Source organism: Bos javanicus, chromosome 9 (genome assembly GCF_032452875.1).
Source record: "Bos javanicus breed banteng chromosome 9, ARS-OSU_banteng_1.0, whole genome shotgun sequence".
NCBI classification, from domain to species: Eukaryota; Metazoa; Chordata; class Mammalia; order Artiodactyla; family Bovidae; genus Bos; species Bos javanicus.
Genome location: NC_083876.1, coordinates 60501852 through 60524412, shown reverse-complemented (window position 1 = coordinate 60524412; position 22561 = coordinate 60501852). Strand labels below are relative to the sequence as shown.

Genomic DNA, 22561 nt, shown 5'->3' with positions numbered 1-22561 from the left:
TAAGAGATGGTTTTAGCAGAGTACCACTAGGTTAGCTCAGTGGTTATACTCACTGATGATCATTTGAGGATATGCACAGCCTTAGTAATTAGACCTTCATGGGGGATTTTGATGTGTTGTGTATTTCATATTACCATGGACCATTTCTGTATCTTTGTGCCTTAATGGTGGGGAAAATCCTGGGCAAGTTTTTCATGCTGGGACTAGTTATGGAACTTGTCACAGAGCTCTGGGTAGGGGGATTAGGACCACCTCTCCACATTGGGTCAAGGAACTTGCAACTGGGGCTCTGGTGTGGGAAAGGCCCAGAAATTAGAGACTTACTCTCATCAGTAAGGGTGCTTACTCTCATCAGTAAGTGCCCAGCTCTGCTTTAGGACATACAGTGAGATGTAGCATCCTTAACTATCAGGAAGTGGTACCCAGAGCCCTCTCATGTAGACTGTTGTTGTTCTTTAGTCACCTAGTCATGTCTGACTCTTTGTGACCCCACGGACTGTAGCCCACCAGGCTCCTCTGTCCATGGGATTTCCCAGATGAGAATACTGGAGTGGGTTGCCTTTTCCTTCTTCAGGGGATCTTCCTGACCCAAGAATGAACTGGTGTCTCTTGCATTGGCAGGAAGATTCTTTACCACTCAGCCACTTGGGAATTCGTGTAGATTGAGACAGGCTATAGGAAAGGCCAGCAACATTTTGGCTTAGATGCCATGAGTGGGTCTAACATAGTACCCCTGAAAGCCCTGACAAGCCAACATCATAATCCAGGGAGAAGCGGAAGGAAAGGACGGGAGAAGCTGCACAGGAGGGTGGTGATTGAGAGGATGGTGGCTTACAGGATTCCCAAGACTCTCAAATGCCAGCCCAAGTGACTGTATGAACACAGATTCACTCTGACTCTTGTTTTCCTTCCAAAACCAGGTGTGGATCAGTCAGTGGTGACTGCAGGCCCAGTAGCAGCCTCGGACAGTTCCCCCCAGGTGGTCAGGCCCAAGGAAAAGGCCCTCAGCTCCACCGCCACCCACAGACTCCAGCAGCAGGAGCTGTCTTCCTCGGACTGTACGGGCTCCCGACTGAGGAACGTCAAGGTCCAGACAGCCTCGCTCCCCTTGAAAGAGACAGCCAGATGCGATCCACAGGCTGGGCCTTGTGTTGACAGAGGCACCCAGACCAAAAAGTCCGGGAAAAGTGGGCAGACGAGGCACCGAGGCCAGCAGCCAGCAGTCAGCACTGCCGGTGGGCAGCCGCCGCCTCCAGCAGCAGGCGGCGAGCAGACCGCCCCTCACGTTCGAGACACCTCCCAAGCGCTGGAGCTCACCCAGTATTTCTTTGAGGCTGTTTCCACCCAGATGGAAAAGTGGTATGAAAGGAAGATTGAAGAAGCACGAAGCCAAGCCAGTCAGAAAGCCCAGCAAGACAAGGCCACGCTGGAGGAACACATTAAAAGTTTAGAGGAGGAACTTGCTAAACTAAGGACTAAGGTACAGAAGGAAAACTAGGGCCCGCAGTGAAAGACAGGGGAGCCTGGTGCACTGCAGTCCATGGAGCTGCGAAGAGTCGGGCACGACCGAGCGATGGAACAAATGAAAAAACAAATGGCCTGAGAAAGGATCCTTGAGGATCTCCTGTCCTGCAGCTGCAGAAGGGCGATGTCCAAGGTGTCGGTTATTGTGCACATAGCAGAACTTGCCTTTAAAAAAAACAAAACACTAATTTCTAAAATGTGCCAGACACACGTTTCCTACACCCTGAAGTTATGAAGACTTCAACAATTAGACTGAAACCAGGGGAAGTGTGCTTGGTTTCAGGTTTCACTATAGACTCAAAACCTCAGCCCAAGTTCATCTGAAGTTCAAAAGCTCAAATTAAAGAGCCATGCTAAGAAACTGAAGGATGTATAAGCCTAAACCCTAATGTTCCCGATATGAAATAATGTAAATGAAAAGCAAGAAAAAATATTCATCCCTGTGAACTCGAATCAAGCAGTCCTTCATAGCAACACAGCTGCTGTGCCTGGACAGAGTGTCTCTCTGAAGGGCTGTAATAGACACGCTGAGGAATGTCAAGATCCAGACAGCCTCGCTCCCGCAAGTTCATAATTCTCAAGATGCTGACATTTTAACCAGGGGAAAACTCATCAAACAAATTTTGAGGAGAAGGATTTTCATGATGTCACAAGATCCAGTATATCTTAAAATGTTTTGAAAAGTCAGAGTGTATTTAAATAACGTGTTAATTGGCATAATAGCACTGAAAATGTTTGTTAATAGTGAACTCAGAAAGGTTCAGATCATTCGATCATGGTGTTTGTATCTTTCAGCCAAAATATAGAAATACTACAATCAATCATAGTGATTTTCAAGTGGATTAATGGAAAAAAATTCCCATAACAGTTACCTGAAATTTTTATAATCTAATTCCCAGCCAAATTATCTTAGAGCACCTTCCTGAATTTGAGCTTATTGGTCTACATTTTATAAAGACAGTATTTCATTTTGAATTGAGTTCTGTCATTGAGGAACCTCAAAAGCTTCCCACTGCTTTGTAGTGACTATGTCAAGGTAAATAATTCAATAAATTGACTTAGATTCTCCAACATCATGGAGCCCTAGATTTTTACTCTGCTCTGTGGGGTGTACAAAGTTGAAAAGTAACAGTATATTCAAACTTTGAATTATCTTTCAAGCTTCTTGTCCTTTGGAATGTGGCATTGTATTCATCTCCTCAAAATTCCATATGTGCATAGAAACTTCAATTCTATTTCTATAAACACAGGAACCAAGTACTGTTGTCTGTAATTTTGAATAAAGTTTTGCTCATTGAGCCAAAGAGAAAAATGTGACTTCTTAACATGGGAACACCCAGAGAAACAAAGTATGCATTTAGTCCCTGTGTACTCTGCCCCTCAAGCTCAATTGTTTTGGGTTTGTTTTTTTTAAATGCAGTCAATGGATCTAGGCGTTCCTAATAAATGTAGATGTATGTCATCGTTCTGAAACCTGGACAAGGAATTAATTTGGTGTTCTTTCAAGTTTATCATCAGGTCTGTGAGCTCATCTTGTTCCTCTACTACTTGGTGGGGAGACGACTTCTCCCGAGACTCTTGTTAGATGGAGAACTGTAGGGCGCTTTGCTCTCTCTGTTTCCCTGTTTGTTCCCAGTGCAGCATCACAGGACTGTAGGGCCACGTGGTACCTTGAGTTTTCTAAATCTGTTCCCAATGAGGTATCAGTAAACCTTTTCAGAATCCTTCCTCAGGAAACATCAGTCTATTGAGAGCTGCCTGATACTGAAATCCTGAGACGATCAGTAAGTCGTGTTCCAAGTAGAAGTTATTCTCACCCATTCAGAGATCTGTTACCTTGTGGGGTACCCCTGTTGAGAAACGCTGAAACCATTTTAATGCTTTGGTGGTATTTTGATTATATAACTCCTGTCCATCAGAAGCAGGCAGCTTACTGTGAACGGAAAATTCCATCAGAGTCAGGGAAGAGACCAGGGAGAAACATGAAAGGTCAAGTGCACCTAGTAGGGCAGATTGTGTGGATCTTATTTTCCACAGAAGGGAAAGCCAGTGGGGGCCAGGAAACCGAACAGGGTCAGCCGGCTTCTAACTCAGAGATCACAGCGGCTCAAGACAAATGCAGGAGTGTTTTCAACGACTGTTTGGTCTGTTTCTGTGCCTTGGCATTGTCAAAAACTCAACCAAGGCTCCCACGCGTGTTTTTTTTCCCTTGTGCTATTGGCTGAAATGAACAAATGCCACAATAGTGCTTTTCCTAAGGAGCAGAACTGTTAACAACTTATGACCAGTCATGTAGGTTGTGTCTCAAACTGAGGCTGGAATTTTCAATAGCTGTGGGAAAAATGATGTAAAATACAGAAAAGATGTACCATACTGCAGTATTTAATTGTTAGTGCATTATTGCATTGAGGGTAGTAAATATCTGTGATAAATTGAATATTCTAATTTTACTTGAGACTTTGGGAGCCCAAAATGAAGGGGTGTTTTCATGTTTATACCTTCTTTTTTTCAGTCAAGAGTTGATTCAGTCAAAAGTTGAAGCTTGAGAGGTATGTTATATTCTGTTTAATATTTTTATCACCTTGAACTTATCTCTCTTCCAAGCATTAAATATGGTTTTCAACATTATGGCAAATATCCCGTATTTAAAGAATGAAAGTGAGAATACTTTGTTCAGCCTACATTTTCATTTGTGTGGTTGACCAAATTTTATGGTTCCTGAAGGAGTGCTTTCACCTAGGCACACTTCACCTTGATTTTAAAAGAATGTAATTTAGACTAAATACACTTGCTTTTAAAGGAGAGATCAGGTATACTGCATGAAAACGTAAAAAAATTTTTAAGCCTGCTGTAACATGAAAAGATTTTTCAGTGCAAGCTTAAACAAAATGCTTTCTTTAAACTGTTGACCTTTTGGAAAATACTGAACAAATGAGAAGGGGACAAAACCTCATTGTGTGCAGGCTAAGATAATGTATTTTTTTTTTTACTAACAAACTGTTTCTAAAAGCTAAATTTCCTATGATATAAAAGCCAATCAATTAAGACTTAAAGGACAAATCAGTTTAAAAAAAAAAAAGCCTAATGGCCTTTTAAATATGTTTTACCAATGAGAAATTTATGAAGAGTATTTTTTCAGCCGTCATTTTAAGGAAAAATATTCTTTTCGTGTACCACTTAGCCAAATGTGACTAAATGTGAACACACTGACTTAAATCCATGACACACAGAAGCAAGACACTGTTCAGCAAAACACTTTTTTTAATAAACAAAATGGACTGGGTAAAAGTGACTTACTCTTCTCAGGAAACAGAAGTAGTAAATTTCATTTAATCCTTAAGGTATTTCTCAAAAGTCTGATTCAAGGAAGGAAACAGCCTGAGGTGGTTCCCAGTTTGGCACGGAATGACAGCTAGCTTTTGATCCTGTTCGGGCCTTACTCTACATAATCCTTATTTTTTTTTTTCAGTGTAGATGTAAGCTGCTTCCTTTTGGTTGTTTTAGTTGAATTTTTCTTACTTTTCTATAAAAGATAATTGAGTTATTTAAGTTTGGCTCTCCGCTGCTCAGCTTAAGTGGAGGAGAGGCGTGATTGCAGTAATACAAATTCCAGGAAATAGGATGTCTTGCCTTCCTCGAACACTGGAAAGTCATCTGTCCCAGCAGACACATCTGCAGCAAGGCCTGTGCCATGCAGTTCAGACTGATAGCACACTGAAATGGGGGAAATGACATAGGAGCAGTCAGAAATATAAATAATAGCCTTAGCCACTTTTCATGTGCTAGAAAGCTTTTGTATTTAAAAAACTTCTAATATAAAAAGACTGATTTATTGTAGTGGTGATGGGTGGTGTAGTCACTAAGTCGTGTCCGACTCTTGCAAACCCATGGACTGTAGCAGACCAGGCTCCTCTGTTCATGGGATTTTCCAGGCAAGAATACTGGAGTGGATTGCCGTTTCTTTCTCCACAGGATCTTCCCAACCCAGGAAACAAACCCAGGTATCCTGCATTGTAGGCAGATTCTTTACCGACTGAGCTATGGGGGAAGCCCTTACTGTAGTTGCTACACATAATGGAACGTTCAAACCTTAAACTTTGGGAACAAAACATTCAAACAATAGTATAGTATCGCTGACTCAACGGGCAGTTACTTGAGCAAACTCCAGGAAACAGTGGACAGAGGAGCAGAGGAGCCTGACGTGATGCAGTCCATGGAGCTGAAAGAGTCAGACGTGACTTAGTGACTGAACAACTAGTTTACAGGGAACACCCAGAAAGTTCATTTGCCTAATCCAAAATAGTGATAAAGCTGATGAATTAAATGTTTCACCAGCAGTTCTCTTTTGGCCAGTTTCGTAGTTCATGACCAAGGTTTGATGTGTGAGAAGAAATTGCTAAATAAATCTTCCTTTAGGCTAAACAACAGACTTATAATTTAGAGGAGATAAAGCTGTAAGTGAACACATAAAGTCAAACTGTTCATTAGAAATGAAGGGAAAAGCTTATCCCTGAGAATGATCTTAGCTTTGCAAAGATGCAAATTCAACTTTTCATGTGTTTTATCTACTTAAAACCAAGTCAGGTTTTCTTGGGGAGCCTGTGGTATTTTGATTCTTGCAAATACAAACCACAAATGCTCTAACATCTTCCACATGCACCACTGCTAGGATGAACATCAAAGTCACTGACTGCCACACTTCACAAAGGATGGTTTTTAGCTTCAAGATTTTAGATTAACTAGAGACAGCCTGTATTTGCGTATGTATGTCAATCATGCCACACAGAAAAGGGTAAATATTTCTTTTTTTTTGGGGGGGGGGTAAATATTTCTAAGTTTGTTCTTTGTTCAGAAACTGTTAACAAATGCTTTTCCTTTTGTTCATCAGATGGCTGGCCTAAAGTACATCTAGATAAAAACTGGCTCAGGCAAGCATTTAAAATGTCCACATTCCCCTGTGGAAGAGTATTCAGAATTGTTTTTTCTTGTGGCCTCTGAAGCTGTGGGAGGCGAATGTGGGCCTTGGGATGCAGGTTACTGATACACCACCACAGGTTCACACAGCTTTATCATCCTGCAAAAGTTCTACATCTTTCAGGTGCTGCTCAGATTCTTGGCTTAACTTTTTAGATCTGTTCTGTAGATGAACTGCCAATCCCAGCCTCTTCCGTGAGCTTTCACGTTCACTGAATTAAACATGTGGTTTCTTTCAAGGGTCCTGAAGTCAACTTTATATCCAGTGTATTTTTTAGACTGGTTTTTCCTGTTACCAGGGCAGAATCTAATGCACTGAGAAGCTTCCTGAATGATTTATTTTACTTTCTACATGGCTGTTAAGGTAACTGTATTTGTTTCATCCAGAAACTGCCTCTTCTTTTTGAAGGGTTCATTAAGTTTCTTTCTCCTCTTTCCAACAAAGTTCTAGATTCCCTGTGGTGATCTCTTCAGAGAGTCCTCTGAGTATCAGATATGATACGTCTGAATGACATGCCTCAACAAACCCTGAGGGATAACACGGAAAGACATTCCAAGGAAGCTCCAGACTGTCTCTGAGGTCAGTACACCTCTAGCCCTACACCTTACAGTTTTTAAAAACAGCTTTACTGACTTACACAAAAAAAATTGGGAGGAGGGGGTGGTGGTGGAATGGCTTTATTGAGAGATAATTTGCATACAGGTAAAATGTACAATTCAATAGATTTTAGTATATTGAGTTGTGCATTCATATAAATGGAATTAGACAATATGTAATCTTTTGTGACTGGCCTCTTAATAATGTTTTCAAGATTCATTCAGGTGTAGCATGAATCAATACTTCATTCCTTTTCGTTTGCTAAATAATATTTTATTGTATGGGTATACCACATTTTACTTAGTCCATAATCAGTTGATAGGCATTTGGATTGTCTACTTTGTGGCTCTTATGAATAATGCCGTTTTACCCTTTGGGCAACTGGACAGTCTGTTTCCAAAGTGGCTGCACAATTTTATAGTCCCACCAGCCATGTATAAGGTTCCAATTTCTCCGTCCTCACAAACATTTGCAGTTACCTCCCTTTTTAATTACAGTCATCCTAGTAGATGTGAATAGCATCTCTTGGTGGTTTTGATTTGCATTTCCCAGATGACTGATTAATGGCATTGAACATCTTTTTATGTGCTATCTGTTGTACTATCTGTTGTATTTTTGCTTCTTACAAAATACTGCTGACACATCCAAAAACATTTTCAAAATACCGGGTGTGTTTTTCCGTGCTAAGACAATTGCTCTGATGCACTTTTCCTGGCTCTCTCTCTGATATGCTATGCTCCATGTTCTGATATTTTGCTCAAGGGTTCTACATATAAACAGTTTCACTTGGCTTTGGGCTGCCCATAATTGAGCCTAAGCTCAACTATACACATGGAGACTTTGAAAAACTTTCAGAACAATGCTGTAGTTAAGATCTGGCCAAAGCAAGTGTTTTTTCTAACTCTTTGAGCTGCATATTGCCTTGAGTAATCATCATCCGGATTGTATCCTGTAGAAGAAAGTGAAATCTGGTCAGTTTTAATTGGTAGAACAAGGTACAGCTCTACCATTTCATCTGTTAAAATTAAGAATTAACACTGAGAACTGGAACTGCTGTACTTTAGGAAAGCCCAGAATTAACAATCAGGGGTATACAATTGTCTGACATGCTTTCATATATCCCAAACATACTTCCCAGACTACCATGCTGTAATATTTATCTTTGTGTGTGTGTGCATACAGGTATTTGGTTTAACAGAAAAGTTGGGTGATGCCACTGTAGAGTGTAGATAGAACAAACACTGTAAAATTAAAATACCAGTTAAGTGAAAAATCAGTGACATTGAGAGCAATGATCAAGATAGATCATTTCAGTGACATATTCCAAGACAGCTACTAATTTATTAAAAAAGCTCACTAATCAAGCATCCCAGGTGGCACTAGTGGTAAAGAACCTGGCTGCCAACGCAGGAGACCTAAGAGATGCGGGTTTGACCCCTGGGTTGGGAAGATCCCCTGGAGGAGGGAGGGCATGGCAACCTACACCAGTGTTCTTGCCTGTAGAATCCCATGGACAGAGGAGCCTGGCGGTACTTCAGTAGATATTCCAAGATATCGTATAAACTTAAAAAAAAAAAACGAATCAGTACAAAAGGGTCTGGGTCTTCCCTCACTAGCGATCTTGGTCTCACCTCTTCCGTGGCACTTTTGTTTCTTTTGAATTCTTCTCTTGCCCAGTCCTTCAGGTATTTGCGATCAGAATCATTTGGAACTTGCCGAATTGCCTGCAAAATCCTTCTGTAGAGGAGGAGAACTTGCTGCCTTCTCATGAACTGTACAGGAGAGAAGAAATAGCAATTACAGCTGCACAATTGTCAGTTCAGTGGGTTCTTTTCTCTTTGGTCCTCAATTTTGAAAAGAGGAAAGAAAACCATTTTTCCCCCTAAGAAAACGGCAAGAAATTTACTTGGACTGTTTACTCATTTGTCAAATACAGGATCCCTTAAAGAGTACAAGCGACAGAGGAGTCTTTATAGTGTGTCACCAGGCACTGAGGTACCCACCCGGGCTAGAGATCCGGACCTCAGCCAGCCTCTCCCCTCTGCGACCGGAGAGCAGCCCCGCCCCGAAGCGCCTTCCGTCCTCCTGGGCGCGAAGCCCCGCCCCCCAGCCTGAGCCAATCAGAGTGCGGCGCGCATAGGGGCCTCCTCTTCAGTCGTCCCTCAGACCCACTCTATAGGATGGGTGGAGGAAGCGGTAGAGAATCGAGCTCAGACCCAGAAAAGCTGCCCTAAGAGGCCCGCGAGAACAGCTGGTACCTGCTTGAGCGTTAGTGTTGCTGGGGGCAAGCGGGAAGTGGCCATGTCGTCCTGACGGCGCGGTTCGCCAAAGCCTCGGCGCGCAGGAGCGGAAGTTGGGGGGGGGGGTGGTGACGGGGCGGGGCGAACTCGGTTTCCTCGGAGACGGCCTGCAGCGTGTGCGCCCCCTGAAGAACCAGGCAGTCTATTGGTCGGAACTAAAGCCCGAGACAGTTTCTCCTTGTCTTAGCCTGTTTTCTTATCAGAGAAATGGGATAACAGTTCCTGCGTACTAGATTGTTGTGAAAATGAAATAATGGTGAGGCAGTTAGCACAGTTCTCGACACGTGTTTGTTCTATTAAATGAAAGTTAAGGGTTTTGATGGTGAAGAAAACTATTCCTTTTGAGATTTAGTGTATATAGCTAAAATTACTAAAATTGTAAATGTTAATTTCTGAGTTTGTGTTCTGCTCTTCTCGTTTTTGCCCTGCTCTTTTCTATTGCGTTTTTCCTGGTGCTGTAGTCTTCACGATCGTCATGAGTTACAAGGTTTTAGGTGGTTGTCCCATTGCAGTTTTGAGAACTTTGTATCACTAGTAACGAGGAAACGAATATCCCTACACCTTAAGCTTTTATTTCCCTATACTTGTTTTTATTCTTCCTCGACTGAAGCGACTTAGCAGCAGCAGTACACTCTGTAGGCTCTTGGCGTGTATTAACTGTAAGAGGTTAGGGAATCCCTCCTACTTACGAATTAAAATACGGCCTTAAATCTTCATAACGGTTCGTTCCCTGAGCATCTCCACTTGATTTGCTTGCTTGGAATCCTTCCCCTAGTTGTGTACTTCAGTGTGTGTGTGAATCCTTTCTCTAGTTGTGTACTTCACTGTGTGTGTATCCTTCTCCTAGTTGTGTACTTCTGTGTGTGTGTGAATCCTTTCTCTAGTTGTGTACTTCACTGTGTGTGTATCTTTCTCCTAGTTGTGTACTTCTGTGTGTGTGTGTGTGTGTGTGTGTGTGTGTGTACCCGCCTGTTTTTTCTCATCTCTAAACTGAACTGATAGCATCTGCCAGATGCTATCAGTAGTATTGTATGTAGTGCACTGAGAACAGAACCTAGCACATGTAAGCACCCTAATGGCTATTACCAGGCATTGTGTGAATGATGTTGATGCCATAACCCACCCTTTTTCAATCCCATGGGCTGTGGGCCACCAGGCTCCTCTGCCCATGTCGTTTCCCCCGCAAGAATACTGGGGTGGGTTGCCATTTGCTCCAGGGGATCTTCTTGACCCAGGGATCAAACCCGAGTCTCCTGCATGCAGGCAAAGCCTGAAAACTTGTCTAATTAGCAATTCATTTTTTTCCCCTTTTAACTATTGGTGAAATATCCCTTGTCACTTTCAGTTACACTTATTTTGTCAATTGTTATGACTTTGGTCCCTTTATGATGACCTAGACTTTTAATTTTATATGCAGTTTGCCATATTTAAAAAAATTTGATTCTTTTTTTAATAGAGCTTTTAAGTCTCTCTACATTGCATTTTCTTATTTTGATTATTTTCATCTTCTCCCTTTGTTAAAAATTTTTCATTGTTCATGTTTAAAATATTTACTCCACCTAGAATTTTGTTTTATAGCATATTGGGGATATAAGTTCTTTTCCAGTTGTGAACTATAGTTTCAGCACCATTTATTAACCATTCATTCATCTTCCTGTGGAGAAGGCAATGGTACCCCACTCCAGTACTCTTGCCTGGAGAATCCCATGGACGGAGGAGCCTGGTGGGCTGCAGTCCATGGGGTCACTAAGAGTTGGACATGACTGAGTGACTTCCCTTTCACTTTTCACTTTCATGCATTGGAGAAGGAAATGGCAACCCACTCCAGTGTTCTTGCCTGGAGAATCCCAGGGACGGAAGAGCCTGGTGGGCTGCCGTCTGTGGGGTCACAGAGAGTCAGACACGACTGAAGCGACTTAGCAGCAGCAGCATCTTCCTGGGCTTTGTGATGGTCTTGGTAAATTCTTTTAGGGTCTGAATAACCCTTACAGCTATTTCATCCAGGTTTTTGTTGTGTTTTCACTAAGCAGTAATACTATCCTGTAGTATCTTGGAAGTGTCTATTTGTCTATGACCTTTAGAAATGTTTTGTCATTTTCCTTTAAATTATCTTAGAATCTTAATCTATAAAGTAACGTGAGAACAGACATTTTTATACTATTTCTTCTTTTCATCCAGAAACATCCCCTTATGCCAGACACTGGTAATGCTCTCCTGAGTCATATATGCCTTCTGTTCTCAGAATCACTCTTAGGGTAGGAAGACATAAGTCTAAGGTAGTATTATAGATGCTGTCAAGGCTCCTACCATGGGAGCACATTCTTCTTCCAGGCCTTATCTGAGCTAAGTGTTCATCAGAAAGGCAAAGTGGGTAAGAGAATTCCAAAGAACACATGGAACATTGGCAGATTCTAGGGCTCCTGTGGTTTGCTGTGAGCAGATCAAATAGTGTGGTGAGGATGCTGGGAGAGAAGACAAGGGAGCTAGGCCAGGAAACAACAAATAGTACCTTCTTCACAGGAATTCAGAAAGATCTCCAAGGATGCTTTATGATGGAGTAAAGCTGGCACGGTGATTAGTAGTTTGAGCTACATTTTAAAAGAGATCCAGCTGCAGTACAGTACAGAGGACAGCAAAAGGAAGGGGCAGAATAAGATAAATGTCTAGAAGTGAGACCTGACAAGATTTGGGGTTTGGATGGAGATGGGAGAGCAAAGTGAGGCAGACGGAAAGGCTGAGTTCCACGTGAGAGACTGAGCGAGCAAGCATCCACAGTAGCTGCTTCTCAGTGACTCAGGCATGTCACGCTTCCCAATCAACCCCCTCAGTTCCTGTGTCTGCTGCTGTGCTTCCTAACCTTTTCCCATCACAGCACAAACTGGAAATGACACTCCTCAGTAACCTGCTTACTCAAATTCTTCTTGATAGCTATTCTAGGGCCAAGGGAATCACTCATGTTGGTATACCAACTGGGATGCTCCAGCTTAGCTGGTCTTGTCAATTAAAGGGAGATATGATGGACTGCATCACAGTCATAATGTGGGTTGTTACCTCCCTGCAGGAAGGTTAAACTTCCGGCCCCACAGAGGCCTTTGGCTCATGATACATCGCTTCCACTCAGAACGCATCTTGGAGTAGCACCCTTACAAGCCACTGTGTGCGTCCACCATCCTGCCCTTCTTCTGCCCTGAGGCCAGCATGCTGAGGCTCACCCACCACAGACGTGAACACAAGAAACAGACCCTGGGGCTGTTTGAGGGAAGCCACTGAGTTGCAGGGTCACGACACACAGCATCAACTAGTGACAGCTGCCTGATCCAGCAGTCAAGACCCCTCGCACACCTTTTACACTCTTGTCATATTCCATTAAGAATGGTCATAAGTGACATCAACCGTGGTATACTTTTTAATACTTTTCAGAATACAAGCTGCATAGCTTTTTAGAATTAAAAAAAAAATGATATAACTTCAGGTACATGCTTTAGGACACTTGGTTAAACAACAACAAGCAATCTGTGTCTTTGAGGACCACCTCAGAAGGGTGGCACACTTCACAGTGTAACTGTAACACACATGGAGATGGACAATTACATCCTGGCATGTTGTCTACAAAAGGACATTTGGACAGGCAGAACTTAAATAGAACACAGCACAGTTTCAAGTATTCAAGCACTGCTTTTTGGCCAAGTAAATAAAAAACTGCTGAAAAACCGCTGGTGGATTTCTGACTGGGAAAAGAGGTTTGGCTGCTCAGTTCTTCTGACATAGCACTTCTTTTCCAGGATGAGCCTGGCTCAGTTCAGCTTGAAAGCAATGTGAGGAATGACTCTTCCTCTTAACTGTTAAGAAAAAATGAACTAAAGAAATAAATTACTACAACAACAGGAACTGTGGCATTGAGAGAATGGAATAAACAAAGGGAAAATCATCTTTCCATCATTGCATAGTCTCCCAAAGCAGCAAAGGTGAAGGAGCACAGGGAAAAGCCCCTTCCTTCGTACACGACCCGAGGGTCATTCTCTGAGGATCTGGGCTCCCATAATGTCTGGTTGCTTTATGAGAACACACGCAGCATGAGGTTCCTCCCCTTGGAGAGAAGGTAGTTCCTTTCACAAGAAGCATGGTAAGAAAATACACTGACTCTCTAAAAATAAACTGGAGCTGTCTCAGCCATTTGACGGCTTTTGGGTACACACTGCGGACTTAGCAAGGCTAAGCCATAGGGCAGGGTCAAAAGGGAGACTCCCTTTATTCAGTCCTTTGTCCAGAGGTCTGGCACAGTCCCATGTTCCCGGCAGCATCTCCTCGACGTGGTGTCCAGGGTCACTGTGAGGGGAAAAGGCAGCTGGGCCCAAGGGTAGGGTTCCTTCTGCTGCTGTTCCTTCACTGCCCCAGGTTTGTTATAAGAACCGGAGCCCAGGCACAGCAGGGAGCATAAAGGCCCTGAAATCGAAACTTACGTTGCGATAATTTTTTGTAGCTATTGGGTGAATGTTTATAAATCAGGTCTAAGATAAAATACCATTTTCAAGCTAGGAGTTCAGAAACAGTTCTCCAGAAGGGAGCTCCTGGCAAGCAGTGTGACATTCTGAGCGCAGTTACAAGTCTCACTTGGGACTGTGTTCCTCCTGCTCTATGCGTGGTCAGAGGCCGTCACCAGCTCAAACCACTGCCTGAGAGCATCGCTGAGCGTCTCGGGAAGTGCGTTCACGTCGCGGAGAATTATGTAAAATGGGAATGGGAACTCTTCCATGTAAGATCGGATTTCAGGCATTTCTCCAGGCCCTTTAAATATCGGTACCTTAATGTCCAAGATAGAATCCTGGCAACAGAAAACATTTTGAAGAGAAAAATTAAATCAGCTCTTTTATGATCTCTTTTGCAGACAATAGGTTCCTGCATATAAAAGTAGCTCTTATTAAGGAAGAGGCAGATCTCTTTCTGAGTATCCTTTCCAGGCGAATGGACACCGAAAGGGAGGCAAAGGGGTAGATGAGCAAACCTGATTGCCCTATGATGGTGTTTCCTATTCTATACTTGGAATAATTCACGTTAAGTCTTCAACTTGCTATTTAGGCCTTAATGTGACCTGGAGAGATGGGACTTCCCCTGGAACAGAACTTCTTGTGGATACCTTTCATGTAGCCACCGATGCTTGCTCCTTTGAGGAGGGCACTGCTGAGATACAAGTACCTAGGAAGGGCTGGCTATGTTTCCAGCGGATAAGGCCTGTTACAAAGGCTGCAATGCCTGTGGTGATGCTGTGCAGAGGGAGATGACCCTCCAGAGAACCAGTCATCACAGTGAGTGGTTCAGAGGATGGTCCTCTAGTATGTATGGCTTTCGAGTTGTTACCTACAACCTCTCTGTGTTTGTCCTTTGCTGCAGAGTGGGAATAACCATGCCTACATCACCGAGTCATTGTGCAATTATATGAGAACGTAACTATAAGATGCCTCAAACAGCGCCCTTCAGGATGCCACGATTGTTAGAGGAGTTCTCGGTATAATGGTGAGATGCAGGCCATTTTTCAGATAGAACAGCTTGGAGGGAATTCTCACTTTATCTCCAGAAAAGTGGCTGTTAGTAGTCACTCACCCGTGAACTGGGATTGTCCAACACAACAAAAATAACAAAGATGTTAGCGTTCCGGGCGGCCTGAACTGCTGCTAGGACTCTGTCTTTGCCCTCAAGGAAAAGGCCGCGTCCATCCGAGACCACCAGGAGGAGCTGGGCGATTTCTGGAGAGGAACACATAGCAGGAGGGGAAAACTCAAACAAGGCGAGAACTACCATGGTAAGACAGATTAGGCAGGCTTTCTCTGAACTAGTAAAACCAAACAGTTCTGAAGCTGATGAATTCTGGCACAAAGAGGGTCTCCAATTAGATCTATTACTTTGAATGTGTGAGGCAGAGACAAGGCTGTGCAAACAGTTCTGTCAACAAAACAATTTCCCTATAGTGTTTTGGGGATATGTCACATTTAGATCAACTTTGTTGTAGAACAACATATGAGAATGAAAACACATGTTTATGGATATAAAGTATACAAAGAGCAGTCCTGAGCAGACCACTAGAAGAAAGGACCCAAATCAGAAAGGTGGAACTGTATCTTTCAGATTTCTGTCAATTTCCTGTACCTAAATTCTATGTTTTTTTTTCCCTTCAAATTGACTCATTTAAACAAAACTTAAATAGACTAGACCTCTAAAATGAAGAGTGAATAAAAATGTTTAAAAATTTTTAGCACATTATATTTTCAGTGAAAATTAGCAAGTGTTGAGAGGCGTGAATGACCTGCTTCAACAGGTACAATCAGAATGGAGGATTTAGGAAAGGGTTAGAACTGGTGTGCTGCAAAAGCCCCAGTCAATCACGGATGGATCACCTGGTTTCTAAATTACACTGTCCTCTGCTTTCCTTTGTTACTAAAATATTACAGAATACTCTTTACATTTAATTCCACATACCTTGCTCCTTCCTTTCACAAATGAACTCAAATCTACCAAATAAAAAATTGCATGAATGTTTAATACCTCCCATCATCCCCTGTTCATGTCTTTTCCTATTGAGCATACACTTGCAAACATGGTGATAGGTACACTGAAGTGAGACAAGCAATTTGCAAATAATACAGGAGCAGAAAAGTGTTTTGTTAACAAAGACCAAAGAACACAGCTTACCTGGACTGACGTTTTGCGAGAGTTGCTGAGCGGCTGCAAACATGTTGGCTACAGACTCTAGAAACTAAACCAAAACCAGAAATAGACAATTAGAAAACTATTTAACTCTTTGCATTGTCACAGAGACTGAAATTACATCTGGCCCTTAAGTGATCATCTCAGATCTATAGGAACCAAACTGTCCCTTCCAGTCACCCGCAAAGGACTGACAAGCCTTGCCCCTGGCATTTGCCTTGGGTGCTGGCATTTCAAGCCTAGACCTGTATCCCTGGCATATACCCCACTAGCGTTCTACTAGAAACCCCAAAGAGGGGAAAAAAAAACACTTAACTCTGGGGGATAGGAAGTCAATAACTCCCCAAATGAACCAAAGAGCTGTCTCTCAAGAAAGGAAAATAACTGAGCAAAAAAGGGCAAAAACCCCCTCACAACATGTGCATAAGGAAGGAAGTTAAATTAAGACAGGAATCAGGAGAGAATTCCTATCCCACACTGTTCTGAACTCATGCCACCCTGAGCAAGTCACTAGCTTTATTTCACATCACTTCTCTAGGCTAAATGGTGGAGAGAAATTGGCCTTGACCCACTTGATAAGCGTACTGGGAGGTGGTTCATTTTCCTAAAATGCTCCGAACTGCTCAAAAAAAGTAGGGAGCCAAAAACTCAATGATGCAAAGTGAAATGATCTTTGAGTAACAGAAAAAGAGGTCACATGGTATTTAATAATGGAAGCCAAAGGAGATTCTATTCCAGTGGTACACAATCTGAGGTTTAGGACTATTCTCTATTGTAAATTTTACCATATTAGGGAGGAGAGAGTCCTAAAAATTATGTTTTTCCTATATCAGAAAAGGGCTTCCCTTGTGGCTCAGCTGGTAAAGAGACTGCCAGCAATGCTGGAGACCTAGGTTCGATCCCTGGGTTGGGAAGATTCCCCTGGAGAAAGGAAAGGCTACCCGCTCCAGTATTCTGGCCTAGAGAATTCCACGGACTGCATAGCCCATGGGGGTGCAAAGAGCTGGACAAGGCTGAGCGACTTACACTTTCATACCGGAAAATAACTTCAGAAGACATGTGATCTCATCAACTTACCTGAGCAATCTTGGTTTTCTTTTGCTGGAATTTGCAGAGCCGCAGAATCTGGGACCCTGAGTAGTCACTAAACTGTTCGTGGAATGGATGTAATAGCTTTACAGACTCTCCAAAACTTGGAGGAGAAAAACCAAACAATGGGAATTACTTTTTGTCATGGCAAAAAAGGTTGGGTTTCCCAAAGGGATTAAAAGGCACCTTTACCTGCATACTGCAATCTGACCAACTTCCAGAAGGGTTAGAGCATTTCCAATCACAGCCAAAGACTCAAAGGCAAGCTGTAAAACAGAAAATGGAGGGTTGAAGGCATCAGGGTATTCTTGACACCAATGCCTTTCAACTCTTTATACAACGAGTCCCACAGGAAACGCTATTTCTTTGGTATGGCACACAGGGGAACACCATCAATATGGCTGTTCACCAACTCAGAGGCCTTGGTAGTCTTCGGCCCTGACTAATGCCACAGGCACCAAACCCAGTATCTGTTATAGTAGTAGGAAAGGTCTGCTTTAGCATTACCCAATATAAGTGATCTCCAGAAACTTGGTCCATAAATTATGGTTTCCCCCTGCTTTTTTGACTACATAATCTCTCATGGATAAAAGATTTTATTAGCCTATTTATTCTAATCTATGCATACATGATGGTATAGTTTTAGAATTTAAATTCAACTGGAAAGAAGATATTTATAGCAACTAACACCTACTGAACATGTATCAAGTACCTGGCACTGAACCGAGTGCTCTATATATGTTATTTCATTTAGTCTTCATAACAACTATGAGTTTGAGTTAAGTATTGTTATAATCCTTTTTTAAGAAGTAAAATTACCTGCCCAAAGTCATGTACTAAGTGGGGAGTTGAGACTTGAACCCAGGTTTAGATGGTATGCTTTTGTTTCCCAGCAAAGTGTATGTATAGACTTTAGGTTCTGCGGAACCTCCCACCACTCTCCATGTCCATGACGGTGGGTGGGGTTGTAAGGAACTCTACCCAGGCTCCTAAGCCCTGTTAATACTGACAAAACACTAACTCTACACAGACTTAAAGAAATGTATACTGAAGACTTTTTCTTAGAAAAATCAGAGATATTCAGATTCTAAACTGTGCATGGCCTCAAACAGTACAGTGCATCATGTTTTGTGGAAAATAAACATTGTCGGACTGACTTACCCTGCAGCTAGACAGCTGCACAGCAAGGCTAAGAAATACAACAATCTAAAAGATCTACAGTCTAAGAGACCACAATCTTAGGGACATCCTGAAATTGCTTTCGAACTGTTTAACGTTTAGGTCTTCTCAAATATGGTATCACATTCTCAGAACTAACTGGTATTCCAAAGTGCTTTCTGTCCAGATACGTTCAGGTGGCCCCAACCGTCACTGCACCGCTACTCCTTACCTGTTTGGTGTGGTTGTCCACCATGCTGGAAGAGTCATCGATAGCCAGACAGATTTGATACTGCCGTTTGCTAGGCTTGGTTCTTCGAAGCCAAATCTTGTCTTTCCGAAACTGGCTGGCAATGTATGGAATGACCTTCCGCATGTTCAGTCGCTTCCCAGTTCGATAGTCCCCTCTATTAAATTTAACCAAACAGAACAAAGATTAGAGCTAAAAGCACAGTAACAGTACCTGACAGCCAATTACACCAAATAACCAGTATCCTGGCACAATGAAGTATTACTGTCGACTGAGACTGCCTGGATCTTCTTGATCAGCAGCAAACAGATATGTATGTGGCAATAATGATTAGGTCCTTTTAGAAAATGTAAAACACTTTTTAAAAAAGGAAAAAAAAAGTTTGCATTAACTGTTAAGTGTTGGAGTCTCTTTTCTGTTCTAAAACTCTGATTTTGGGCACCCCTTTGGACTTTCCTGGTGGCTCAGATGGTAAAGCGTCTGTCTACAATGAGGGAGACCTGGGTTTGAGCCCTGGGTTGGGAAGATCCCCTGGAGAAGGAAATGGCAATCCACTCCAGTACTACTGCCTGGGAAATCCTATAGACAGAGGAGCCTGGTAGGCTATAGTCTATGGGGTCGCAAAGAGTCGGACACGACTTAGTGACTTCACTTTCACTTTGGAAAGATCTAGGTGAGTGATGCGTGCAGCAAGTGAGTGACCCAACATGTAGAGGGTGAGCAGCACACACCCCCAAGGTTCAGCTAGTCTCCTCATCCCATTAACTAGTCACAGAAGCTTCTCTGTAGAGACAACAACATGGCAACAAGGTAAGGACGCCACACTGGTGCCTGTGCAGCAGGAATGGCCACCTAGACGCCAGCACCACAGCTGGTCGGTCCTAGGCTCAGCAGAAAAGGCGATGCTGGCATCTCCTCAGGGTGCCACGAGTGCCCCCAGTGCAGAAGACTTACTTCAGCTTGGCGGCCTGGGTTGGCTCCAGTATAAGACGAAGCTGTTCACACAGCTGTTGTGACAGAGGCGCAGTTAAGACCAGGTAACTCTGCCACATCTCCGCTGCGGCCTTCTCCTGTGACGACAATATGCAAGGTGCCTTTAGAATGTCAGAGCCAGGCAAGGTCATTACAGCAAGACGAGGGCTTGAAGCAAAGCAGAAGAAAACAACTTGCTTCTCTTGGCAAGCTGATTCACTTCGTTTAAAATGTCTCCTCTTCCACCAAAGCCACTAATTCACAGTTCCAATGAGAAAGAATGAAATTTCAATAAGGCAGTAAAAGATTGGAATTCATGACCAGATCAGTGCCTTATTCACATCTCCTATGAGGGGTACATAATGTGTACCCTTCACATGGAGAGGGAGCTGTGATGGTTAAGTTTGGTGTCAGGAGATCCAGCCACTTAAATCATGGGTTCTCAGGGTCTCGTTTCAAAAGCAAAAGTGACAAGGGCAAATCTCTCAAGTAACACCCTTAACAGTGTGCTTATTTCCTGGGTACAAAGCTCCATTTTTTTTTTAGGTCAATTATGGCACAGCAATCATTACATACATGTGATGAGAATGATGATAACAGATATATTTGTGTATACATATATACAATAAATTTAGGATGCAAGCTCACTAAAAAGGAAACTTTTGGTTAATCTACACTTCCACTTTACGTCAGCTGGCAGTGTTCCTGGTGGTCTATTCAGAGAGTGACATAGTATTAGACTTTTGTCCCACGTCTCAACCACTGTCACCTCCATTACTTCCATTACAGAGTGAGGAATGGAAGTTAAAAAATGAAACATCAGTTTTTGTTTTAATTAAGTTGTACATCTAGTGGCAAAGCAGGCTTTAAAATTATATTCTCCATATACTGGACTTCCCTGGTGGCTTAGATGGTAAAGCGTCTGTCTACAATGCAGGAGACCTGGGTTCAATCCCTGGGTCAGGAAGATCCCCTGGAGAAGGAAATGGCAATCCACTCCAGTACTACTGCCTGGAAAATCCCATGGACAGAGGAGCCTGGTAGGCTACAGTCCATGGGGTTGCAAAGAGTTGGACACGACTGAGCGACTTCACTTTCCTTTCCTTTACCAAGGTAACTGGAGTTAAGAACCTATTAGGTTTGCTGCATCTTAGAAAGTCAAGATATTCAGTAAAAGACCAGTGACTTACTTCTTCTGGGTTTCCAGATTCATGTGGCTGCCATGTTTCCAGCTGTCTCTCCAGCTCCTGTCTTAGCTCATTGACATCTTTTAAGAAGGGCTAAGAGGGAAAAGTCACAAATAGAGGAGACCCAGGTTGGAATCACTAATTTATTATCCTTAGTTGCCTTCTTCCCTGCAGTATGAACTCCCACAGAGATGCAAAACTTGAGCAAATTTAATGGCACAAAAGATGCCAGACAACTATTCTTCTCCTTCCCATTTTTTTGAGGGTAAGATGGAAAAAGGAAATTCTGAACATTAATAAATCCCAAAGTACCTAGGAAGGTATCAATAACAGAAATGTTCTTTGATTAATCTAGACTACCATTAGGTCAAACAGTTTGGGAAAACTCAGTTAATTGGCTCTTCCTAAATGAAAGCATTAAGTCAAAGATGCTTACTGCTTAACCAACATAAACTTAACTGAACTGCAGGCTCCCAACACAAGGCTGGTGAATGTTGAGAAGAAGGCCAGGCCCCCCACCGTGGCCAGGTAAGGACAGAGACCTCCCACAGCGACTCTAGGATTGGCTGTTCGAAGTGTGTTACCTGCTCAGAGAGGTGCTCACACACCTGCCCAGTGTGTTACTTGACACACTCAGAAGTGTGTCATACCAACAGTACTCCTTGAAAGATCGATATGATATGAAGCCCCCAAACAACCAGATGCTTATAAAGTTTTTAAGAATTAAAAGTAACTTATAATTCCATATTGTCAACTTATTAAAGTGGTGATCTGTTAAAAGTTTTAGGACCTGGAAAATCGTGTCCACAAGTAACTGATGGGCTGTGTGAATGGTGGAATCTCGGCTTCTCTCTGGTTTCTCATTCTCTGTCTCCTCGTGTGATGGGTCTGTCCTGGGGTGTTGGTCTTCCTCTGTTTTAACAGTTTGGGTCTCCATCTCCATCTCTTCAGAGCCTGTTCTCACAAGGACCGAGTTTTACTTACCATAACATCAGAATGAAGACTGAGCCTTCAGTCACATGTCAATCTTACAGTCACTCAGACCTCCCAGCACATTAACGTGTCAGCTCCCTGTGTTCTTTCTCTCTGAGACAGTCATTGCCAATTCGCACTCCCTTAACTCCCCTCTCTCTCCACCCTGTTGTGTTCTGGGGAGGGGAAAGTAGGGGAAACTGTTTAACCCTGACAAGCCTTGTAGAACTGTGTGATCCATTAAACTGTGTGCATGCAGAACACTGATAAAAATAAAAATTAAAATCACGGTTCCATCTTAAAGATGAGGAAGCTGTGGCAAAGACAAATAATTTGCCTCCACCTATAAATTAAGTAAGACAAAGTCTGGATTTGAATCAAGGAAGAGCTAATCACAGAGCTATGTCTTTACTGTCCCATAATGGCAGTCTGTGATTCTAACGCCCCTGAGAAGAAGCAAGAAGAAGAAGCAGTTGTTGAATTTAGCAGGTTATTTTGAATTTGCATTTATTTCATTGCTGATGTTCTCTTTCCATGTGTGTTGAATACATTAAAAAAAAATGAACTGCCTTGTAATAGCACTTGGGGTCGGTTATGAAATGGAATAGTTATAAAATGTAAGAAGTTAGTGTTACTTTCTCACATGCATTTCCCTAGTTCTTTAAACATTTTATTGCATTTTATGCTAACATTGCATATTTTATAATTAAAAATACTGTTTCTCTAGTAATCAAGAATCTCTTCTGGTTACAACTGGAGTATGTGCACTGTTCTGTTTTCTTCTACATATTTAAGAAAGACTGCCAGGATTTTGTCTGGAACTTGGGCTTCTCCGTGA

The 22561-nt window shown here is 42.5% G+C and overlaps 3 protein-coding genes across 11 annotated transcripts in view; 1 reads left to right on the top strand and 2 right to left on the bottom strand.

The window, feature by feature from the left end:
* Positions 1-2997, top strand: part of ANKRD6 (ankyrin repeat domain 6) — a 182501-nt gene extending 179504 nt beyond the window's left edge. For all 9 annotated transcript variants that reach the window (XM_061427820.1, XM_061427823.1, XM_061427819.1 and 6 more), the window contains one exon: positions 921-2997. In XM_061427820.1, the coding sequence (XP_061283804.1) occupies positions 921-1498 (578 nt within the window). In that variant the 3' untranslated portion in view covers positions 1499-2997. The remainder of the gene's footprint in view (positions 1-920) is intronic.
* Positions 2998-7160: 4163 nt separating this feature from the next.
* On the bottom strand, positions 7161-9462 carry LYRM2 (LYR motif containing 2). Its single transcript, XM_061427831.1, has 3 exons — positions 9355-9462; positions 8728-8868; positions 7161-8045 (listed from the first exon to the last, which is right to left on the bottom strand). The coding sequence occupies exons 1-3, from the start codon at positions 9397-9399 to the stop codon at positions 7965-7967; spliced, it is 267 nt and encodes an 88-aa protein (XP_061283815.1). The 5' UTR covers positions 9400-9462; the 3' UTR covers positions 7161-7964.
* A 3317-nt stretch (positions 9463-12779) lies between these two features.
* Positions 12780-22561, bottom strand: part of MDN1 (midasin AAA ATPase 1) — a 140236-nt gene continuing 130454 nt past the window's right edge. Inside the window, exons 94-102 of the mRNA XM_061427816.1 lie at positions 21542-21705; positions 20755-20844; positions 19547-19662; positions 18575-18749; positions 17377-17450; positions 17173-17287; positions 16081-16144; positions 14995-15137; positions 12780-14218 (exon numbers count right to left, since the gene is read on the bottom strand). Coding sequence (XP_061283800.1) covers positions 14030-14218; positions 14995-15137; positions 16081-16144; positions 17173-17287; positions 17377-17450; positions 18575-18749; positions 19547-19662; positions 20755-20844; positions 21542-21705 — 1130 coding nt within the window. The 3' untranslated portion in view covers positions 12780-14029. The remainder of the gene's footprint in view (positions 14219-14994; positions 15138-16080; positions 16145-17172; positions 17288-17376; positions 17451-18574; positions 18750-19546; positions 19663-20754; positions 20845-21541; positions 21706-22561) is intronic.

Coding starts and splice junctions, on each gene's coding strand:
- LYRM2 (XM_061427831.1), bottom strand. CDS start 9,399: ATGGCCACTTCCCGCTTGCCCCCAGCAACACTAACGCTCAAGCAG. Junction 8,869..9,354: donor CAACACTAACGCTCAAGCAG/GTACCAGCTGTT, acceptor TCTCCTGTACAG/TTCATGAGAAGGCAGCAAGT. Junction 8,046..8,727: donor ACAAAAGTGCCACGGAAGAG/GTGAGACCAAGA, acceptor TTTCTTCTACAG/GATACAATCCGGATGATGAT.